Below are 21,151 nucleotides of genomic sequence, written 5' to 3'. Positions count from 1 at the left end.
TCAGACCATAAAAAACAAATCACCCCACGCTGCTCTTCTTTCATGCAAATCACAGGTGAGGCATCCATTTTTGCCCACACCACAGTCACAAATGACCTGATGTAACACGTTCACACCTGCACAGCAGTGACTGGGGAGACAGTAGCCTTGAACAGAAAGTGCTGATAAGACAATGGGCCAACAGAAATTTTAATATAACTGGAGTGCGGATAATTTTTTGACTCACCCTCATACCATTCTTCTGGCTTCTCAACACGCCTGCTAGTATACATTTCTAGTGCTGTTTCCCTAGAGTTCATACTTACCTAACTTCATATCTGAATTTGGGCAAAAGGCTCCTAATTGGTCCCCACCTTTAGTCTCTTGTTCTGCTGAATCATCCTTCCCCAAAATCTTCAAAGGCTCCCAATTTACAGCCACTTCAAATACAAATCACTTATTTTTGTTGAATTCTGCTTCTCTTGTGATTATTCTTGAGTCACTAGCTAACAAAATCCTCCCAATCTTTCAAAACAGTGAACACAATGACTGCTCCCTTCTCTGTACTACAACAGTTCAATATTTAATCACACATTCGTCATATTGTTTTATGTGTGTTATCCTGTGTATTCATTCTTTGAGAGCAAGAGCTAAATCTCAAATACTAGATTTGATTCTAGATATCAAACTTCAAGAAGGGAAATGAGAAATTCAGGTGTGTACAAAGTCAAGGAAGCATGATGGTTGAAGGGATAAAATTGTACTTTAAGCAAAATGTTCAAAAGAAGGGTTCTCTGGAGAAACATGACAGCAAATCAAGTAGAATAGGTTCAGATATGGTCCACATTGACTCAAATCTAGCATCAGTAACAGACATTACAAGGGTAAATATATGAGTTGAAAATAAAGAAGAGTTTTCTAATTTTAAGTATGGTCAAAAATAGAAAATGTTGAAATAGAAGTGCAGAGAAACCCCTCTGACTAAACAACACTCAGAAGTGATAGATAAAATATTTAAACTATCTCCTTTGAGTAAAGAGAAGGCAGCAAATGGATGCCAGAAACCAGAAAAATGCATGAAATTTCCAAGCAGTAATCAAGAGACACCCTAAGGAAAGACGTGGCCTGTAAAAGAACAAAGGGGTACCTGTCTTGGGTGGCTTGGTCAAAGGCAAAGAAGGGAGAAAAACTCTCTTGAGCTCCTATGTACAAAGACAAGCCTACTTTCACTCAAGCTTTGGGACTAGAATTGCCACTAATAAAAGGTCCCCAAAAGTTTCAAGCCAAAAATTTTGTCTAACATGTTTACAAAATGTCATATCCCAAAGGGCCTCCATGAGGCAAACGAAATCTTCTCTGGACTAAACACAAACCTCAGAAGAACTTAGATATTCCGAAGAATCTACGTTCTTAACACAATTTTTAAATTATTAAATATCTACGTAAACACAGTCCCAAGAACTTCAGCAAGACTAGCAAACTGAAAACTGCAAATGGCCTTCCTATTACAAAACCACTAGATCCTAGATACAGAGCCTATTTTAAGTACATTTCTGCACTCACCGGAAATGGACAACTCCAAAGGACCCCACCCTCCAACTACAAAGAGAAAAAGTAACCTGAAACCAGATCAGAGACTTCCAAGCTTCAGGGCAACATGGTAAGTCTCCCTGAAGGCAAATGCCAGTAGTACTAGCTCTGCAACCCAGAAAGACAAGCCAGCTCTAAGCAACTGTCAAGTTCAGGGAGCTAAACCCGAGATTCCTGCCTTCAGACAGGTGTGTGGGAAGGGAGCCACGTGATCGCAGGCTCACAGCGCCCCCTGGCCACGGGAGGAGGTAATCACAAATACTGAGGAAAACATGCCAGCTTTCAAGCCCCAAATTCAAAGTCTAAAAGGTCAAAACCTACACCCACATACATATGGAATCTAAAAAAATGGTACTGATGAACCAGTGACAGGGCAAGAATAAAGATGCAGATGTAGAGAATGGACTGGAGGACACTGGGTGGGGGGGCGGGGAGCAAAGGGGAAGCTGGGAAGAAGTGAGAGAGCAGCATTGACATATATACACTACCAACTGTAATACAGATAGCTAGTGGGGAAGCTGCTGCATAACACAGGGAGATCAACTCGATGATGGGTGATGACTTAGCGGGCTGGGATTGGGAGGGTGGGAAGGAGTCGTGGGAGGGAGAGGATATGTGTATAAATACAGCTGATTCACTTTGTTGTACACCAGAAACTGGCACAGCAGTGTAAAGCAATTATACTCCAATAAAGAGCTAAAAAAAAAAAGAAAAAACCTACATCCAAATGTTTATAGCAGCTTTACTCATAATGGCCCCAAATTGGAAGCAATCAAGAGGTCCTTCAATAGGTGAACAGGATAAACAAACTGTAGTACATCCAGGCAATGGAGAATTATTCAGCGATAAAAAGAAATGTGCTAGCAAGTTACAAAAGGACAGAGAAAAGCCTCAAATGCATATTGCTAAATGAAAGAAGCCAGTCTGAAAAAGCTATATACTGTAAAATTCCAACTATATTCTGGAGAAGGCAAAATGATACATGAGACAGTAAAAAGATCAGGGGTTCCTCAGGAGTTCCCAGGGGCTCAGGGATTCATAAGAGAGGGACCAATAGGTGTGGAGCAAAGAGGAATTTTAGGGCAATGAAACTATTCTATATGATACTACACACAGCATTATGAATTTGTCAAAACCCATGGAATCATGCAATCCACACATCAAGACCTAAAGTAAACTATAAACTTTAGTTAATAATAATGATCAACACTGGCTCATCAATTGCAACAAATGTACCACATTAATGAATGCAAGATGTTAATCATAGAAAACTGAAGGAAGGGGAGGAGGAAATGGACGGACTTTCACTGAACTTTCCGTGCAATTTTTCTCTAAACCTACAATTGCTCTAAAAACAAAGTCTATTTAAAAAAAAAGAGGGAGTTCCCTGGCGGTCCAGTGGTTAACACTCCTCACTTCCAACATAGGGGGCACGACTTCCATCCCTGGTCATTGGGGAACTAAGATCCCGCATGCCACGCGGCGCAGCCACAAAAAAACCAAAAGATATGAGCTCATAATTAAAGATGACCAAGTACATAACGAAACAAGCCACATGGGTAAGAATCGTTAAGAAACTCCCAAGTACTTCAGATCCTGGGATGAGTATTACATACAGACTATAAAAATAGCCACATGAAATTACAAACATTAGCAGGCAACAGACGGTGATAAAAAATGACTAAAAAGATTTCTTTAATCAAATGGTGGGTGTGAAAAAGTAGAATGGTTGAAATTAAAAGTCAAGATGGAACGTGAGGGGCTTCCTAGGTGGCGCAGTCGTTAAGAATCCATCTGCCAATGCAGGGGACACGGGTTCGATCCCTGCTCCAGGAAGATCCCACATGCCGCGGAGCAACTAAGCCCGTGCGCCACAACTATTGAGCCTGCGCTCTAGAGCCCGTGAGCCACAACTATTGAGCCCATGTGCTGCAACTACTGAGGCCCACGCGCCTAGAGCCCGTGCTCCGCAACGAGAGAAGGGCAATGAGGAGCCTGCGCACCACAACGAAGAGTAGCCCCCACTCACTGCAACTAAAAGAAAGCCCACACACAGCAAAAAAGACCCAACACGGCCAGTAAAATAAATAAATTAATTAATTAAAAAAAAAAGATGGAACGTGAACTACAGATAAGACATACCTGAAGAGCAACTGAGACATGTCTAAAGAAATTATTCAAATGCAGCACAAAGTCCCAGGTATGGAAAATTTAAAAAGGAAACTAATAGATGTGGAGGCAAGAATAAGGTTTAACAAACATTTAATCAGTTTTAAAATCAGAATTAAAGCACCACTATTCAACACATAACCAACTTCTCAACAGCAGCAACCCAGCCAGAAGACATGGAACATCTTCATCAGAAGTGGGAAAAAATAACTCCCAACTGATAAAAGCTTTTTGTTTCTAGTTAAAAATAATTTTAAGTTTACATGCAGCTAATAAAATAGCCTTAAAGCATATAAAGTAAAGCTTGATAGAACTATAGGGGAAATTGATAAACCTACCATTATAGTGGGAAATGTCAACAAATCTCAATTACAGATACATCAAGAAAACAAAAAAATTAGTGAGTAGATAGATGATTTAAATACAATAAGCTCAATTTCCTAGTCATATATAAGGCATCCTACACCCATTCACATTTTTCTCGAGCCCACATGAAATATTTCTAAAACCTGAAGATATAATAGACCAAAAAGCACATCTCAACAAATTTTGGAGAACTGATATCATCATAACCACGTTAATCACATTAATTAAGAATTCAATAATTAAGAATAATTAAGAATTAATTAAGAATTCAATAACCCAAAAAAAGGGTAAATTTTATAAATGCCTTTGTAAATTTAAAAACTCATTTCCAAGAAACTACTATGGGCCAAAGAAGAAATCATAATGAAATTATTTAAATATCGAATATTGAACAATAATAAAAATACCATTTGTCAAAATTTGTGGCATGCAGCTCCTTAGAAGGAAAGTATAGCATTAAATTTTTTTGAAGTCTGAAAAGTATGTCAACATAAAAGGCTAGAGTATAGTAGGATAAATACAATGAAATAGAACAAACCCAGGAGCTCAAGAAAGCTAAAAATAGATTCGTTAAATGGATGAATAGAATATGTACTGCTCTAGTGAGATTGTAGCTGACATCATGCATTTGTCAAAATCAATAGAATTGTACAACACAAAGAGTGAAATCTAAAGGGAGAAAGAAGAGAATGAAAAAGGGGTGTGAAGCTACAGATATAGCAGAAATCGCAAAAGACAATGAAAGAAGATGAATAAATTTGAAAACTAAAGTACATAGCTAGAAAAATACACAAGTCAACCCAAAAGAGAAAACTGTAATGAATTCATAACCTTAAAAAATAATTACTAGCTAAAATCTTCCCACAAACTAAATGTAAGGCCCGGGCAAATTTAGACAAGTTCTACCAAACATTCACAGAAGAGACAATTCCAATCTCACCCAAAGAAAGGGGAAGACTGTGTAACTCACTTTGTTATGGGATTAGTCTAACCTTGATACCAACAATTGACAGAAACAGTACAAGAAAGGAAAATTAGAGGCCAATCTCACTGACAACACTGACGCAAAATCCTAAACAAAATACTAGCAAACTGGATGTAGTGCTGTAAAAAATATCACCAAGATACATTTATTCTAGAATGCAAGGTTACTATGGTAGAAGCTCTATTTATGACTCAAATTATTAAAATTAGCAGATTGAAATTAAAGAAAAATAACAATCTTGATAGATGCATAAACTATATTTAATTGAAGTCAATAATCATTTGTGGTAAAAATTAACAAACAAAAAACAAGGGAATTTCCTCAACTGATAAAAAGTATCTACAAAAAAAATACAATAAAATTATGTTCAATAGTGAAATATTAAAATTATTCCCTTTAAGGGAATTCCTTTGTGGTCCAGTGATAAAGAATCCACCTTCCAATGCAGCAGACTAGAAGGCAGGTTTGACCTCTGATTGGGGAACTAAGATCCCACGTGCTGAGGGACAACTAAGCCTGCATGTCACAACTACTGAGCTCACGCGCCTCAACTAGAGAAGCTTGCATGCTGCAAACTACAGAGCCCATATGCTCTGGAGCCCGTGTGTCACAACTAGAGAGAGAAAAACCTGCACGCCACAACTAGGGAGAAGCCCACGAGCCACAACTAGAGAGAAGCCTGTGCATCACAACTAAGACCCAATGTAACCAAAATAAATAATTTTTAAAAAAGGACAGTTTAAAAAAAATTATTCCCTTTAAAATCAGAAGCAAAACAAAGATGCCCCTTATCACCACATCTATTCAACATTGTACTGGAAAATCTTACAAGCACAATAAAGCAAGAAAAAAGAAATAATAGATGAAAAGATAGTGTTCAATTCTGAACTTATAGCATCACATGACTTGATGTCAAAATATTTTTAAACTTAGGTATATATATATTGGTAGGGCCTAACTACCTGCCCACACAGAATTTAGCTTAATCTAAACTGGAAGAGGAAGTGAAATGTCCAATAAACATATAAAAACATGTTCAACCTCATAATAATTCCAGCAATATGAAAATCACAACAGGGATAATATACCACACACACCAAGTACACAAAAATAGAAATGTGAGGAAACCAGCAGTCATTGGATGGGGAATCACAGAAACTCTTATACACTCTGGATGGAGTATCATTTGGTCTTTGGAAAACAACTGGCATTATTTGGTAAAGGTAAACATACCAGATGTTTACACCTAAATATATATCCTGAAGGGACTCTCAAACATGTATCAGGTGACATTAAAGGTTTTTTAAGCTCCTTAAGCTCCTTTTGGTAGCAAATTTTCTTTTAAAACACTAGAACTGTAAAGAATGAAAATATCCATCAACAGTTTACTAGATAAACATGTGTTTAAAATGTAATAATGTATATTAGAGAAAATGAATGTCACTGCTATACAACGATAAAGATGGAGAACAAAAACATATCTAAAACAGACTAAATGAAATACTTTTCATTTTGTTAAATGTTTTAGAAACACAGATATACATGGTAAAACACTTAAGAAAAGCAAGGAAATTATTAACATAAACTCATGATAATGGTTTCCTCTGCAATATAGGGATGGACTACAGGGACTTTTTATTGGTAATATTCTATTTCTTAAGCTCTACATTAATTTCAACAGAATGTGCTACCTCAGGAGGTAGTGAATTTCCCACCACAGAAGTTTGTTTTAAGAAATATCTCACTTAGGTGAGCTATCTAGAGAGAACAAATACTACATAGGAAATGGACGTGATAACCCTACAAGTATCTTTTAATTTAACAAGTATCTTTTAAAATTTCATAATTCCATATGCATCATAGTAAACAGTACAATATGCTGCACATAAAAACCAATAATAATTATAACAAGCTTTCATTGACTGTGTTCTTTCGGCAAACACCTACATCCTTTCCTTCCTTCTTGCCAGTAGATTTTGATTTTGTTTATCCTTCCCCCATGTAACTCAGGGGAGAGTATCCTAGCCTGCACAGCATCTTTTACTTAGTCTAAGCTAATCTTACAGTCCATTGGTTTAGAGGTAAACATGTGGTCCTGCTTTGGCCAAGGAGACATGAGATAGAATCTTCTAAGGGGCGCCTGAGAAAGGTTTACTTGCTCCTAAACACGAGACCTAGAAAAGCACAGATATTCTTTCTCGGCAGTGTTGTGATGTCTAGCATCCTAGACATCATCACATGCTGTCATGATGCCACTGTGAGAAAGATCAGTCACGCAAGTAAGGCCACTGGTCCATGATGATTGCATTGAGACAACAGTTAAAACTGGAGCCTTACTCCTTGACTTGTTGGTAAATAATATGTCACCTTGTTGTTTATATTTTCCTACTGAAGTCATATTAACTGACACACCATATGCACAGAGTTTGCTCAGTTAATCTTCACAGTAATCCTGTGAGCTAAGTACCGTTTTTAAGTCTACTGAACAGACAATGAAAACAAAACTGAAAGAATTAAAATAAGTTGCCCAAAGTCACACATACAGTTAGTGGTAAATTCTGGGGTGTCTCTCTCCAAAGCCTATACTCCTAATACACTATCCATTCAAGGCCACCTTCCTGTGGCTGTGAGTGCTGAAAAGAAAATCTCAATAGATTCGAGGGTTGCATTATCTGGTCACATACTTCTAAGGTATGAGTCAGTGGTGGTGGTGGTAGCAGTGTTGGCAGTAGCTAAAGCAGCCTCTTGACCTCTGAATCGTAGCTATGATTATTTGACCTTGAAATCAATAGGCCAGTGGCAGCCTCTGAACCGTGTTCCTCCAGACTGTGCAAAAATTTAATTCCTTGTATTAAATCATTTCCTGCTTCAAGTACCTAAAATTATTACCATTTGCTGAACTGATAAATCCTGAACTCAACAAATAAATAAATACATTCCAGCTTCATTGACTTATATTCGTCTGAAGTCCCTAGGAAAATAGTTTTATAGCCCACATGTAATGCAGTTTTATCTTTAATAAGATGACTATCCTCAGATGACTTATTCATCTTCTTTCTCCCATCAATACAAACTGTTTATTAAACTGCTACAAGGATGCCATGGATATACACTACAACAGAGGTTCTTTCTCTACTTTCCCTCATGACTGGGAACTTAAACTGCAGACTAGTGACTAACATCCTTCATGGAACATCTCACCTCTACTCTTAAGTGATTATTTTGGGCAAACTTTTACAAAGAGCATACTGCATTTTCTTAAGGTTTAGTGCAGTTCTCTATTACAATAAAAGAATGAAATGTTCTGAAAGGGTAAACATCATATTTATCCTCTAGAATATTTACAAAATATGTATTTGTAAAAGGAAAAGGTATTCTAACTTCGTGAAAACGTAATACATATCTCAATAACTTTAAATATTATATCAGAAAGTACAATCTTACATTAAAGAGCCTAGAACTTATCATCAAAAAGACGTGAGTTAAAATCACATGGAGTTGCTTGACAGTGAGAAAATCCTTGGGTTTTCTGAATTTCAGTTGATTCATCCTCAGAAATGTGATCTTTATAACTATCTCCAAAGTTTGTTGTAACCTTTTAAAAGATATACCATGCATGACAGTGTCTGCTATAAAAGCTGGTATATAGCAAATACTAAACAAACAGTGAATTTTCTCTAATTTCTTAAATATACTATGGAAGAACTCTATTTCAACCAAAAAAAAAAAAAAAAGCTGTAGAAATTCTACATTCTCCATTCTACTAACGTACATTATAAAATCACAGAAAAAGTTCCTAAAACCTTTTTGCATATCAGTGGTAATTAGTCCTGAGATAAATAGTAAGTGGTTACCCACCATTCAACTTCCCTTTGGAACTTTTCCGTATTTCGATGACTTTGATTACCTCCCACTCCCACTGGTTACCTCCCACTCATCACCCTGCATTACAAAATATTTTAGGTATTCCAACAAATGGAAAAGTTGGAGTAGGTAAACCCCTCTAAATAGTTTACATTCCTGCCAGATTAAAATAACAACAAAATAAAATACTAGACAGGTATTTAAGAAATTCAATACATTATCAATTACGGTGTTGGCACTGGTCTGCTAAAATACTGCTTAAAAATTTTAATGGTTTATCTAGTACTTAGCAAGATGTGAAAACAGCAACTAATTAACCCACTGAAAACTAAAACCAATATAACAGAAGACTTATGATCACCGTCTTACCATTCTCTAGATCAAACGGACTTGGGGGATTTTTACGTTGGCAGTAAAGCACGTTGCCCTTCCATTTGGGTATTTTTACATATTTATGAGGATATTCAATAATGAAAGGAATGATTTACAGGTTGGCAAGAAAAAGCCACCATGAATGGTAAAAACACAAATTCCCCTCTCTTTACAGGTCTTGGCGTAGGACCCAGTCCTTTTTTTCTCCACCTCACTCCCTCCTGTTGTCTTGATTCCTGGATTCTCGGATTTACAGTGGGAAGGAGAAAGAGTGAAAAAGTAGGCAGGTGAGGTAACCAGTGAGAGCAATTGATAAGACTTAACCAAAGCACAAGTTTATGCAGACAACTGACTGGCAAATGGAAATTTTATGCTGATTTAAAAGATATTGTTTGGATTATTTCAAAATAGATCTTGAAAACAAACCTCGATGGGCTCTTCACCACCTTTTACTTGATTTTCACCCATTTCTCCATTCTCATAGCTGCTGCTCTTCTCAACCCATAACTCGGATTTTTCCACAGTGAGTCGAAGCTGGTCTAGGTCTGCCTTGATTTGCTTGTAGTTATCTACGTCCTGATTGGACACCAGCAACTGCACCTGAAAGCAGAATTTCCACCCTTAATTTACTTATGGAACTTCCTTATTCCTATTTCATTTATGTCAAAAATCCCAAGTCTTTAAAACATATTTGTCCCTCAGCTGAAGTTTAGTATTTCTGGAATATTTATGGATATTTTAGATGTATATTGATCATGAAAATTTACCTGAACATATCTGTGAGCTCTACTCAATACATTCACATGTTATAAAGAGTTATACATTATAATTATACATTATACATTAATTATACATTATAATTATAATTATAAAAAAGGTGAGCCCTGGGCTTCCTAGGTGGCGCAGTGGTTAAGAATCCGCCTGCCAATGCAGAGGACACGGGTTTGATCCCTGCTCCAGGAAGATCCCACATGCTGCGGAGCAACTAAGCCCGTGCGCCAAAAAAAAAAATAAGGTGAGCCCTACCAAAGCTTTTCAAAGTGTTATAAAGAGTAATTTAAAATAAAAGATACTCTAACTCTAATTTTACTGCTAAAGTTAATTATTCTGAGATGCTCTCTGTTTGAAAAGAGGTAGAAACATAAAAATAAGTGGAAGAAAATACTGATACAGTCTAAACTTTAATTTATATGTATTCTGTGACATTTAGAAATATATAAATAATTATATCTATTTATATAATTACTCTCTTAATTCATAGTTGAACATATTCTTGTAAAACTTCCTAATGAAGATCAATGCTCTATTAGATAAATATTAGGGAAATACATGTAAGCCCTGCTCAAGATTGATATCATTCAAAGATGATAAAGAAAAAGATTAGATCGATCACAATTCCTTTCTTTTGGATTTACACATTTTTCAATCACAAAACATTTATTCCAGTGCAGTACCCACATTTATCAGCAAAATTGGGGGTCAAAATAACAGCGGTGGCAACAAAATTCCTAATACGGTATTATCCCCCCCGTGCCTTCCTAAATCTTAGGGCCTGTCATTCACATTAAAGATATTAACTGAAAAATCACTTGTGGGGAACTCTTTCTAAAACAGATCATGTCTTGGCTTAAGACAAGGCCATTTCTATCTTTAAAAATAGAAAGTGTCCCCAGGAAAAGCTGCACAGTCTCACTAACTCTGCAACCATGAAGTCAGGTTGGATGTTATAAACAATATTCCCAGAGCCTCTGCTGTGGAACCGCTGAGGGCCACTCATTCTCACCTGTTTAAATGCCTGTAGAACTTCCGCGCGCTGGCTAAAGTGCTTGAACAGCAGCTGCAAGGCTCCTGATAGCAAAGGAGGGTAGTCGTGCATGATCAGATGAATGAGGACCCGTAAAAACGTCCTGCCTCCTTCGTCATCAAGTTGAACTGGGTTTTTTTCCTTTCTATAAAACCAAAAATCATTCTAAAATAACTTATATTTACATAAAATGTAGTCATACGTGGTTAAAATTTGTGTACATTCTGAGTTATATCACACCCCCATCTCCACTTCACGCCCCCCAAAAATTGGAAAATACAAACGAATAATTTTTTACTCTTTTTTGGCCTCCTGTAACTGATGAGAAGACAAAACATAAAGAAAAGCTTGTGTTTGTCCATGAAAGTAGGGGTGACCAAAGTCCCAGGATAGGGGACTTGCAGTGATTGCACTGGGAAAGCAGCAGACAAACCATCTAGGCACAGACAAAAGATAGAACCTGAATCAATCCAGAAGCGTTTATTGAGAAGACATACTTGGCTGGATGTACATCAAGGACTGAATTTCCCCCGAGTTCAAAAACCTCCCCAGGACAGGTGGTGAGGCGCGGGGAAGGCAGTGCGCATGCGCAGAGGCACACAGGCGGCACCACGGTAATTCTGCGAGTTGAGTGTATTCGGACTCCGGGCAAGAGTCCTCTGATAAAAAGTCCACTTATTTTAAGGTGAAAATCATACACTGGTTTATTCTCTCTTCTCATGAATAATGAAATACTTGAATAGGAAAACGAAGCAACAATAACAAAAGCAAAAACTGGCAAAACAATGTAAAAGCAAACCTAAACCAAACGTTCACTAGAGATAAAAATCCTTTTTGGTTCCCCTGATTCTTTATTCTTGTCTTTCTTGCTAACCAAAGAAAATGCAACAAAAGCCTTAGCATAGAAATTTGTTAGGTACTCATGTCAAATCCACAATAAAAATGAATGCCAGAAACTTAATTTGTAACTTAGACATTTTACATTTTTTGCTTTTCTTTTTGACTATTAGTTTCACTTCTGAAAAAAGAAAAGAAAAGAAACAACCTAAAAACAATGAAGAGCAGGGCTTCTGATAGCAAAGGAGGGTAGTCATGGCAGAGACGTTTCATTTTCTTTAATCATGGATATTTCCAATTGGCAGAAAACAGCGTTATTTCTCACATATAAAGTTCATGATAACGTTGAAAGAAGTTACTTTCTTGCCTCAAATTTCTCAGAGTCGGGGAAGCAATGTTTTGCAAGATGCAGCGATACTTATACCAGGGGACTTAAAGGGCATTCGTGTGCTGTCATTATTTGAGGAAAGAAAAGCAAAGAATTCAGCGGAAAGTTCAATACACCAACCTCATCGCTCCTGTCTTTTTTTTTCACCTGACCTAAAGAACAGCTATGCTTTGTCTAATACAGTAAATTAGCAGCTTCGTTTCTGGCAGAAATTATGTTGACAACGATAAAGGATCTAAAATTAAATAGATATAGGGAAACAAACAAAGTGTCAATAGAATTTTAAGTAAAACTTAATTCAGGAGATAAAGATGTATAAATGTTACTGTACCTTCCAGCAAACATAGTTTCTGCCTGAGCTGCAATTTCATCTATATCAGGAACAATAGCTGCAAAGATAAATGGTAAAATCCATTCTTTATCTTTTTATAATTAGGAATCCCAATATTTATAATACTAGCATGCCTAAAAATATTTTTGTCTTAATTTCTTTATGCCACCAAAAGTCAACACTTTAGAAAGTCACAATACAGTTCCTCTTATCAGTCAATATTTTAAGCTGAAGTTTACATTTTAAAATACATATTATTATAGTCAAAAATACATTTAAAAGATCAGAAGTACCATTTACAAAGTTTCCTCATCTATATGAGTATATATATATCAACTAAACACACACACACACACACACCCCCCGTATACACACATTTAATTGAAATGCATAATGACATGGAAGGATAATATTTTTTAAAGAATCACAATATACCTATAAGGAACCTTGCTACTAAGTGGTACTTCCAAACAACATGATCTTCTAACCTGAGCTTACGTCTATAATTCCATCCTCTCTTCTTGTGGGACAGGGTGCTTGATTTTTTCTTTTTTTAATGTGAACTAATCATGATTCTTCACTCATCCCTGCCACTAACATGTTGGAGATATCTATGATAAGTGCACAATTTATTTCTCATCTCCAAAAAGTATGAAACGAAAACAGAGCAAGATATAAAAAGGTAAAAAGAATTCTTCCCAGAAAGCTACCTCTTATGAATACAACCAAGTTAAGAAATCAGGGAAATCAGAGAGAACTGGTTTTCTGGGGCTGCTCCTATAGACCTTCCCTCCCACACGTTTACTGACACTTACAGCTCCTGTTTCCAGAAGTCTGGCTTCTGAGAGCCAATATTTTTTATGCTAGTGTCAATGCGACCGCCAGCAAGACTTTCTGGTTCTGCCCTAACATTCCTGGAAACAGCCCTTTGGGGTTCTACACTTCTGGGAAGCAAAAAAAAAAACACTGTTGCAAATGTTCCAGGGAGACTTCTAGCTCAGGAGAGCTTAACTCCTTCCTAGAGGCACACTGCCTTTGGATGGTACAGATGAGTCAGAGAGCAGGACACACTTATAATCACTGACTCATTCCTATCAAATCGATTGATGCACAAAGAAGAGGAGACTTCCTGATGCTGTCACAGTGGTTGTGGTTAAAAGAAAGTTGCATATCTGTGTATAAATCCTACCCCCAGCAAAAAGAATTCTGTTAACTGGCTCAATCTTCAGTACGAATACATAGCTTCTGACTTGCCATGACTGGCCTGATCTATCCAGAAAAATGGTAATTAAATATTTCTTTGGTTTCATAAGGTACTTTCTAGAGTCACAAAATTTTTACAATACTTTTCATGCTCTTAGGTTATTATGTTCCTACACTCACAGGTAGAGCGGCTTCATTCTTTCACATTTTAAATGTGAAAAACTGAAATATAGTACCAATTCACAACCATGCAAGGTAATAAAGAACCAACACATGCATACACACACAATGAAACCAACACCCACATCCAGGCCTTTATGGGGAATGCAATGTGTTTCTTCTTGAGTTGGGTGATGCCTGCAAGATACCTTCCCTCCTGATAGCTGCATTTCACACTGCTCTTTGATCAAGCCAAAAAAAAGAAAAAAAAATTTCCCTTGGATTTTCACCAAAATAGCATAATGCTTAAAAATTCAGACTTTGGAATTGGAAAGACCTCAAAGAGAATCCCTTTTCCACTACTTTCATGACTTTTAGCAAGTAACTTCAGCCCTCTGACCTCGGTTTTCTTATCTGTAAAATGGCACAAGAAACACTACCTTGACCTCATAGAGGTGTGAAGATTACAAGAGAGACTGAAAGGACCAAGCATCAGCAGTGGCAAACTCCCTCCCTGCCATTCTAGGCAAGTTATTTAATTTCTGTCTCAGTTCCTTCATTTCATTGGTGGAGGTTATTTTGACATTTTTATCTCACAGGAATACTTCTTATTTTAAAACATAAAAGGAACTTTCACATCTCAGGAAAACACCACCCAAAGAGGAAATGTCACAAAGGAGATACCTGATGGCATCAGTGTATCAGGAGAGCCGTTGGTGGACGTTTCAGCATTTCCATTGTTCTCCCCAAATTCCTTCTTATATATGGACAGCATATACGAGATCCTATAATCTAGTCTGACACTCAGGATAAACTACAAGAAACATGAAAAACAACGTAAGTTTCCTTCATCAGCATGGTGTTGAAAAATTCAGTTCATCACAGGATGGCAAGGACAAGGTAACGATCCACAAGTCACGTGAACTAGTTAGAAACATTACTGGTCATCTCTTAACACTTCTGTTACATACATGAGCATCGGTCATAACACTAAGAAAAGTGATGCACTTCCATTAGCCAATGTCAGTAAAATCCCTGAACAGTTTTAAGAAAGAAGAAAACTTGACTTCCCACAATTACTCTCGGAATATTCCAAGTAGAGGTTTCTGATGGGTCTGGATGAAGAGGTAATGATGACCTAATTTCCCAAGCACTTTGCAGAGTTTCCACCAGCTCTGCAAGAAAAGGGCTGGAGCTGTGACTCTCACTCAGGCACAGAAAGGCAAGATTTCATCTACAATAGGGTGGATTCTGGCTACACCACAACGAGTCCTGGATCTAAGTGACAAAAGAGCAGCTTAAGTAACAGCATCTAGTGTACCAGGGATGTGCCTCGTTGGTGCCTTTTTTCCTTGGGTGTGTGTTCTCGTCCTCGTTCTCCTTAATGGACATATCGATAGAAACTAAGTGCCAATGAGGTTCCCATCTGTGCTCGGCACTGACAAGGATGTAAATGCCCGAAGCCCAGGGCCCTCAAGGTGCCAGTGATGGAGTTGGGAACACAAGATATAGCATTGTTCAAATAATTAGGAAACTACTGAGGGCTACCTCACGTGGTACAGAATGCAGTGGGGATCAGAGAGGGAAGAAATACGTACTACCGACATTTGAGTGGAGATGGGAAACAGCAGAGAGGCGGGTTTACACAGGGTGACCTTCCATCCCAGTTTGCCTGGCGGAGGCCTGGGCTGGCTTTCGCGCCCAATATAATTATTATCAGTGTCCCCTACATTCTCTTAAGAGACTCTCACTGTTACAGCAAACAATGGGCACGCAACTTTCAGAAAACTCGGTATGTGGAGGTACCATCTAACCCTATCTCTCGCTGAGGACACCACCATCGCATCAGACCCCTCCCCCTCCCTCCCTCCTCCCGCCCCCTTTCTCACTCTCTCTCCCACTCTTCCCCGTGCCAGCAGCACAGGATGGAATGCCTGCGGTTTCCCTCTTGCCTCCGCACATTCATTTCCATTGTTCACTTTACCTTGAGTATTCTTCTCCTCCACCCCATAATAACCAGCTTCTGAGATATCTTCCAAGGTCCTATTTAAATCCCTTTTGAAATGAAGCTTTCCCTCGTTCCCCAGTCCGAATCAATTTTTCTCCTTTTTGCTCACCCAACACATTATTTACGCCTACAGGTCCACCGTTGAATCAGTCTCCCACCCTCCCTCCCTCCCTCTCTCTCTGCCTCCCTCCCTCCCCCTCCCTCCTGCTCCCCTTCTTCCCCCCCACCCTCTGCTGCACCTTTATGCTCCTGGCAGCAGCCATGTTCCATGCCAGCTATGGTTCATCAAGTTCAACAAACCTGTTGAGGCAGATACTGAGGAAGGTACCAAGGGTACAGAAAAGATGCCAAGGATATAAAACCTGCCTTTGAAGAGCATCTAATCCAGAGGCAGAAGTGAACACCAAAGACTCTTTTATTATCATGCAGCAAGCACTGCAACACATATTGGCTGAATGATTCCATTTAATATGGGGATTTTCAAAGCAAGAGACAGATCGTGGGAGAAGAAGGCTGAGAAAGAGCGAGTGGATTTGGCGGCCCTGAGCAGAAGGGTGGGAGCAGAAGCTAGACTGCAGGTGCCTAAAAAGAAGCGTGTTTTTTAAACAAACCTATGTAAAGAATAAATTATTAAAACATGAGTTAATGAAACACATTAGCTTTTAGGTGAAGATTAGTGTTCCATGAATTATATTTTATAAATAGAGCCAAAGTTCAAACTTTCATCCTTTACTATATTTAATTATGAAAAACAATGGAAGGCAGAAGGGAAGGGGGAAAGGGAAAAATGAAAAGAAAGGCAGAGAAAGAGAGCTGAGGGAGGGCCAAAAATAGAGCAAGAGAAAGTGAGAGAAATGAAAAGATTTTAAAAAAGATACATAAAATGATGGAGAAAAGAAAGGAAGAGGCTGAGAGGAGGAAGAGAGGGCAGAAAGCAGGAGACTTGCTTAAGGAACGTGGATACAAAGAAATTCTTGAAGAGAAGTTCAAGAAAGAAACATTCAAGAGCAGCACACGGGAACACAGACACAGCGAATCAGACTCAGACTCTGAGACACAAAAATCAGAGCGAGAACAGACGTTCCACAAGAAATACGTAAAGAACCTAAAAGGGGCTGCTAAAGGAAGTCAGCCCCAGCCTGCCTGCCATAGTATCTCCATCGCATCATTTTTCAGCTGCCAGGGACTGTTTTGTAAATGCTGCTTTTCTGTAACTGTTACTGGGCTAAAATGAGGGCATGTATCTCAGAGGCTGTCCCGTAGGGAGGATGACGCTAAGCTGGGGACCCAATAGGCCCACAGGTCAGGTGATCACCACCTTCCTCAGGTTAAGAACAGGACAACTGAGTGACTTCTCAGGGTCATGAGCAACGGGTTGGGAGGCCTGCCAATATTTCTTGGGATTCAGCCTTTGGAATTCCTGGAGGAGCTGTGAAATCTTTTATGATTATAAATCTAATTACTTTAAATAAAAATGTACAGACCCTTCCAGGACGACTAACACACTTCTGGTAGCTCAGTCTACATTAAATTATGATGAAAGACTTAGTAAACTGTTTCCAGAATTTTAATAGATCCTCAAAAACTCCAGGCTCCATTCTTCAAATCTGGAATAAATGCTATAATTAAAATATCATAAAACTACTTTCCAAACTTAAAAAAAATGCTAAGAATTCATAGCTACAGTAATGGAGAATTTATCCACTAAACCACTGATCATGAAATAGTAATTTACCACCTTTAAACTCATAGAGATAGGTATTACACTAGGTTAATGTTAAAATACATATATTATTCCTAGCCTCTTGGAAATGTTTGTCAATACAAATAAAATTTTGAGTTTCTTACTACGATAAATCCGTAAAAGTAGGATCATCTGTCCAATTCAATTAAAAATAGAAAAAGTTGGAATTCGATCTTCATTTCGCCTACTCTGAAATCTTTCTTAAATCTAGGTAAAATTAAATCAGGGTCAATGCTAAATGAGAAAATACATATGAAAGAAGTTATGTCAACCTCAAAGCACTCCACATTTGTTAGAGGTCATCACCAGTATATTATATTTAGTGGGAATGCACACTCGTAATTCATATGTTAAAAAGTGTCAGTGAGATGTCTTACCAGGCTTATCAACTTAAAAGAAATAAAATTAGATCAGTAGCATTTCAGAATACTGACACAGTGAGCTGGAACAAAAAGTGGAAGAAGTTAAACCAACAGGCTCAGTTAGGTGTTTGCCACTTCCCTTCCATTAGGCCCCATACCTGTAAAATCTCAATGATCTTCAGCTTGGTGTCCATGACGGTGACATCCTCATGTTCGGCGGGGCTCCCCTGCTTGCTGGGATGCAGGCTGGGCTGCATGTCAGGCACACTCATGGGGAAGATAGAGCCTCTGCTGAGCACCATCTGGGTCATCATCTCTCCCACGCCATGGATGGTTCTCATGACATTGTTTCCTGGCACGAGAAAAGTCCCGAAGTCAACACACATGCCACCTCGGGAGACAGCTGTTATATCCAGCTGGCCACAACCAGACTGAAAAGGTGGCAGGAAGAGTATGAAGGATGGCAAAGCGTGGCACCAGCCCTGCTCCAGCTCTTTCCTTGCAGATAAAGTTAAAATAGTGCAGACACATTTCAAAATGACAGATTTTAGAAACGGAAGTTTCCTTTTCTCAGAAAATGCTTTCAAATGACACACTGCAGGTGAGTTGTTGGCAGCTCTAACAATATCCACATCAGGTCCTCTGGAACACAGTAAGTCTTACCAACTACCGTACCAACAGGCAGTAACTCTTACAATAATGAGGAAGAAAGGTTACCAATATCTACGATAAAGTGCGTTGCAAGTGAGGATACAAAGACTACATGAAAGCACTTAAATTAGTGTCCTAATCCTACCCTCAGACCAAGGACTTTTTGACTTTGCTTTCATAATACTTGTGAAAAGAGCTTGGGAGGAGGATTTTTATAGCTTCATTTTAAGAAAAACTCTTATTTAGAAAGGAAGCACTGTTTTATCCATTCCTTCATCAATTTGAATAGAAAATCATAATTCAAAATCCACAAAAAGCAATTATGTTTGAGATAATTACAGAAACAAATTACTGACAAGTGATCATTTTCAATGAGGTATTACTCTTCTTCTGCGTTTTCTCTTGAGTTTGGCTTCGCATTTAATTTGTCCTCCAATAAAGCTGCCCACGCACTCATTCCTCACACTGACCACAAGCAGCTGTACCAAAGCATCCTCCTGCCATGGCTACAATTTACCCTCTCCAGCCTGACGGCTGCTTCTCACTCCTAAATCCCTACAACAAGCAACAAGGAATTGAAAGAACAACTGTCTACTTTCCTTTCAGAACAGTGGTCTTTGCTTCGTGGGTGTTCGTCAAGCTTTGCCTCAAGCAAAGCCCAAAGAATCTGGCAAAGAATTTTCTTTTCTTCAAGTGTCTCAGGGTGTAAACCCAGAGAAAGGAAAATGGAAATAAGATGGGCTGAGATAAAACTCTCAGCTCTAAGTGAAGAGCATAAACTGTGGGAATACCTACAGGATTGAAAGGCAAACAAATAAAGAAAAGGAAAATATGTAAAGGATGACTCAAGAGAATCTTCATGGTCCTGTGCACAGACCGCAATTACCATGGAACCAGTGGTAACCAATATTATTTGTACATTGCAAAAGGTGAAATGCCTTTTAAAATTCATTATCTTAACCATAGATGAAATTAGTATACATAAAAAAGGGTAATGCTCAAATAATACATTTTTGAGTAGGCAATGAAGGAACATTTTTTTCTAGAGTGGCATCGTTCAGGCAGAAATTAATTTGGGTTTTCATCCTGAGAGTCTAGGACCTTTTATTACACTGCTGCTTGCATAAGCCAAAAAAAAAAAAAGGATAAAAAAATATATGAAAGATAATTTCCAAGTTTGGACAAGGTTGAGACAAAGGATTTGAGACAGCCCCATTTTCCAACAGAAAAACCTCAAGGCAGAATGCTTCACTGTCTGTGGTTCTCAAACCATTACACCAGTTAAGTATTTCCAAATCCCCCCACCGATCGCAGGGATGCAATCTAGTTGCTGGCAATAGTTTGGGGTCATCAATGTTCAACCAGTACATTTATCCAAGCCTTGATTCCACTATATATATGTATGTTAGCCTCCAAGAGATGCTTTCTCAGCACCAAGACAGGCGCCTCTGTTATCCTTACCCTTGATTCACACAAAAATCCTTGGCACCCACAGTGTCTGCATCTTATTTAGATTTGCATGGAAAATAATCATTTAATCCCAATTATTGTTACATACAAAACGTCACCCAGAAAATTCGTACCCCCAAATACAGATCTTGTCACCAAGAAATTAAAATCTAGAGGCCAGAGCCATAATAATACATAACACATGTTGTCAATGAAATGGGAGGGTTCATTCCAGTGGTACCACATCCTTAGATGCCTGTGGCACGTAGCTGCCACAAAACTCTCCTAACATCTCCGTGTACGGCCAACTCTGAGTTCACAAATTAAAAGATGTTATATTTTCTAGAGTCACTTGGTGGTGATGAGAAGTGCTTCAATTATGAACTACTACAGCTTGGAAAACGTAAGTCAAACACCACATAAATTACAAACATGCAAGGCGCCTGGTATCTGTTTTTCCACAGAAAAATTTCTAATTCTAGACTGTTGAGAGAAGTCAGAGGTGATCAGTCTTCAACAATGCAAAAGAAGAAATCTTACTATTCCTCTTCTCAACTGTAATTAGATACTACTACTAAAAAGGTTTCAGTGAAAGGGCTACTATATTATAATATAAATCCTCTGGATAAACTCAGGTTTTCTATGTCTTTTATATTCACCCAGCAACTAGAATTTGAATTTACGTCTAAAGTGTATTGAGATGGTTTGAAAAACGGAGTAATCTCTGTTAAGTAAAAGTACAGGGGAAAGAATTGCTTAGAAATAAAAGGAGACAGATTTCCCAGGTTCTTTCCTTCCATGATTTTATAGATTTTCACTAATCCTAATTCCCTCAAGAGAAAAACCCACAAGTAAGAGAAGGACTGTCAATGCATACTAGAAATGGTGAC

General features: G+C 38.2%; 1 protein-coding gene across 7 annotated transcripts in view; it reads right to left on the bottom strand.

The window, feature by feature from the left end:
- The window catches only part of ITPR2 (inositol 1,4,5-trisphosphate receptor type 2), a 489,465-nt gene that overhangs the window by 284,274 nt on the left and 184,040 nt on the right, over positions 1–21,151 (bottom strand). For all 7 annotated transcript variants that reach the window (XR_009048516.1, XR_009048517.1, XM_057703556.1 and 4 more), the window contains 5 exons: positions 18,320–18,513; positions 14,732–14,861; positions 12,686–12,743; positions 11,109–11,274; positions 9,752–9,925 (listed from right to left, as the gene is read on the bottom strand). Coding sequence is in view for 5 of the 7 variants with exons in the window: in XM_057703556.1 (XP_057559539.1) it covers positions 9,752–9,925; positions 11,109–11,274; positions 12,686–12,743; positions 14,732–14,861; positions 18,320–18,513 (722 nt within the window). In the remaining 2 variants the exon portion in view is untranslated. The remainder of the gene's footprint in view (positions 1–9,751; positions 9,926–11,108; positions 11,275–12,685; positions 12,744–14,731; positions 14,862–18,319; positions 18,514–21,151) is intronic.

Source organism: Hippopotamus amphibius, chromosome 12 (assembly GCF_030028045.1).
Source record: "Hippopotamus amphibius kiboko isolate mHipAmp2 chromosome 12, mHipAmp2.hap2, whole genome shotgun sequence".
Lineage (NCBI taxonomy): Eukaryota > Metazoa > Chordata > Mammalia > Artiodactyla > Hippopotamidae > Hippopotamus > Hippopotamus amphibius.
Note: the sequence above shows the minus strand (reverse complement) of the source record. Positions and strands in the feature narration are given on the sequence as shown.